At 33.2% G+C, this 2497-nt stretch overlaps 1 protein-coding gene across 1 annotated transcript; it reads right to left on the bottom strand.

Moving 5' to 3' along the window:
* Nucleotides 1-853: 853 nt before the first annotated feature.
* On the bottom strand, nucleotides 854-2394 carry LOC133831433 (uncharacterized). Its single transcript, XM_062261727.1, has 2 exons — nucleotides 2129-2394; nucleotides 854-1088 (listed from the first exon to the last, which is right to left on the bottom strand). The coding sequence occupies exons 1-2, from the start codon at nucleotides 2255-2257 to the stop codon at nucleotides 987-989; spliced, it is 231 nt and encodes a 76-aa protein (XP_062117711.1). The 5' UTR covers nucleotides 2258-2394; the 3' UTR covers nucleotides 854-986.
* Nucleotides 2395-2497: the final 103 nt, after the last annotated feature.

The following is a 2497-nucleotide window of genomic DNA, read 5'->3' as shown; positions in this document are numbered from 1 at the left end:
AGAGATATACACTCACCAATTACACATAGAATACATACACAACAATGTTTATATTTTGCATATTTTGAGTGTGATTTGTGAGTATCTTATATGAAATTTTCCAAAGTTAAAAATCTCTAAATAATAAAGCAAACATCTCCATATAATTTTTTGATATTTTCAGCGAAAGCTCATCCAATCCAATCCAATTATTCATTAAATGTTGAATTTTTACAACCGATTCAATTCAATTAACCGATTTGATCCAACAAATAATTAGATTGGATCGATTCCATCAATTGGATGTATCCCCTAGTTATTTATTATCTATCCAATTATTTAGAATCTTTTTAAATATATATTTTAATTATAAAACACAAATTACTCATTCGTTCTAACATCCAACAAATGACCGACCCAATTTGAATTTTTAAAAATTACATCCAATAATTGAATATCTAATTTTTGGCAATTGGTTGTAAATGAATCAGTCATATGTAATTAGATTGGATATATTCTGCACACTCCTAGCAGACCTCTCTCGGCTCGGGTACTTGGATTTCCTACAGAGCTTTTTAATACTTTAATGCATCTCTACTATATAACTTTCTGAGAACATTTTTTTTCTTATGTTTGATGGGTTTTGTCAAGCAGCCCATGAATCGACTTAGCATACCGTTTAAGAAACAATGAGAATTTGAAAGGGGAAAATAATAGTGGTGCCTTCATCAAGACTATATACAAATATCATCCATAATAGGCCACTGGCTAGCTTGCTGCATAATTTTGCATCAAATTTTCAAATTGTAAGAAAACTTTGGTTCACTGTAAAGATTGCTTGTTCATCATTAGCCTTGCAATAAAAGACCAAGGATAAATAAAAACCATATGCATTATTTGAAATACACAAATCAAACCTCCTTTACCGCTGCATCATAATACATGTGTACATAATAATTATTCGAAATATAGGCATGGCCACTCTCCAACAAAGAAAAAAAGAAAAATCAACGTACATTGTTCTTGCGAGCTAGTTCACGTGCCATCTCCCTCATCTCCTCTGGTGAGTGAGGTCTTGGTCCCTCCGGGGGATAAACAACATAAGAATGCTGCAGGGCCAAAAGTAAGAATCCATAAGAAAAAAATCAACAGTCATGGCCATATTTTTGAGGATTCCATTATGAATTTAGCTACACAGAACATAGAGATCATTAAAAGTGGGAAGCTATACGCAACATATGATCCAACATGTTTCAGAAGCTGAATATATATGACCCTTGTGATCATAAGTACTAGTTTATACCAGAATCTTCAGTATGTGTCTCTAATGTCATCAAACCTTTATGTTGCAAGAATGTTTTTTCAGTCCAATAAATGAAGACACGTTATTATCTTAAGCCGAAATCTAAGATAAAAGTAATCATTATATGTAGCAAAATGCATTCAAGACAGAAAACTTTCATGAACATCCAAAACTTGTATAACTCCACCAAGTTCTGGTAAAGTAAATTATCTGACTCAAAATAATATTAGGCACCAACTCAAAGAATAAGCTCCCAAAGGCTTATCTAATTCAAAAATGCGCTTTTTCAGCTACTTTATATACCACGATAACCAGACAAATAGTACTCCTCTACCATATTTATGAAAGATGTATTGAAAATTCAAGTGAAACAACTCATCAGTGTCAAATAGACTAGGATTGTAGAAATCAAAAAGAGTACCACATATCCCAACTTAATGAAAGAAACCTAATCAGTTTTTTTAAAACCAGTATCTTCATCTAAACTTCAATTTGTATAGATAACTCAGGGTAACTTACACCAAATATGTATTAAAATTATAGCTATTACTTTACTATTGGTTTAATATCTTATGAAAAAGAGTAGCAAAGTAACTAAACTCTAATTACAAAACAGCTCAAGCTAAGGTTTCCCAAACAAGTAAATTCACACCAAAAAATAATTTGGTTAGAAAAAGAACACCCAGCACTTAATTTTTAACCCATAATGGCAAAAATCACTAAAAGAGATCTACTATCAAGAACAAAAATCGCTATTTTGCAATAATTGGATGAAATCATTCATTCTAACATCACTACTTCAACATGAACACACACACATATGAATATATATAGAGAGAGAATTACATTGCCCATGAATTTCTTGATATTTTTACTGTTGTTGGCGAAAGCGTACATGAGAACGATCGGAACAGAGACGTAGAGACCGAACTTGGCAATTTCAAGAATACCCTTTGAAGTACCCACGGAAGACATGTTTATTGAAAGCCCCAAATTGAAACTAGAATGATGCCCAAAACCCTGCAAGTTAGAACAAGCTCTGTTAATGGAGTTAAAGAGGAAACCAAACCAGACCAAGAGAAAAGGGAGAGTATTGCAGAGAATGATCCGGATACGTGGAACTCACACCTAGCTACGGGTGGAATGCCTACTGCCTAGTGCAATAGTGGGCTGGATCAGAATGGCCCATTATCTCACAAACATTTGGGCCCTTAT

This window comes from Humulus lupulus, chromosome 4 (genome assembly GCF_963169125.1).
Source record: "Humulus lupulus chromosome 4, drHumLupu1.1, whole genome shotgun sequence".
In the NCBI taxonomy this organism is placed as follows: Eukaryota; Viridiplantae; Streptophyta; class Magnoliopsida; order Rosales; family Cannabaceae; genus Humulus; species Humulus lupulus.
The sequence above is the reverse complement of the archived record's forward strand: the minus strand, read 5'-3'. Positions and strand labels throughout refer to the sequence as shown.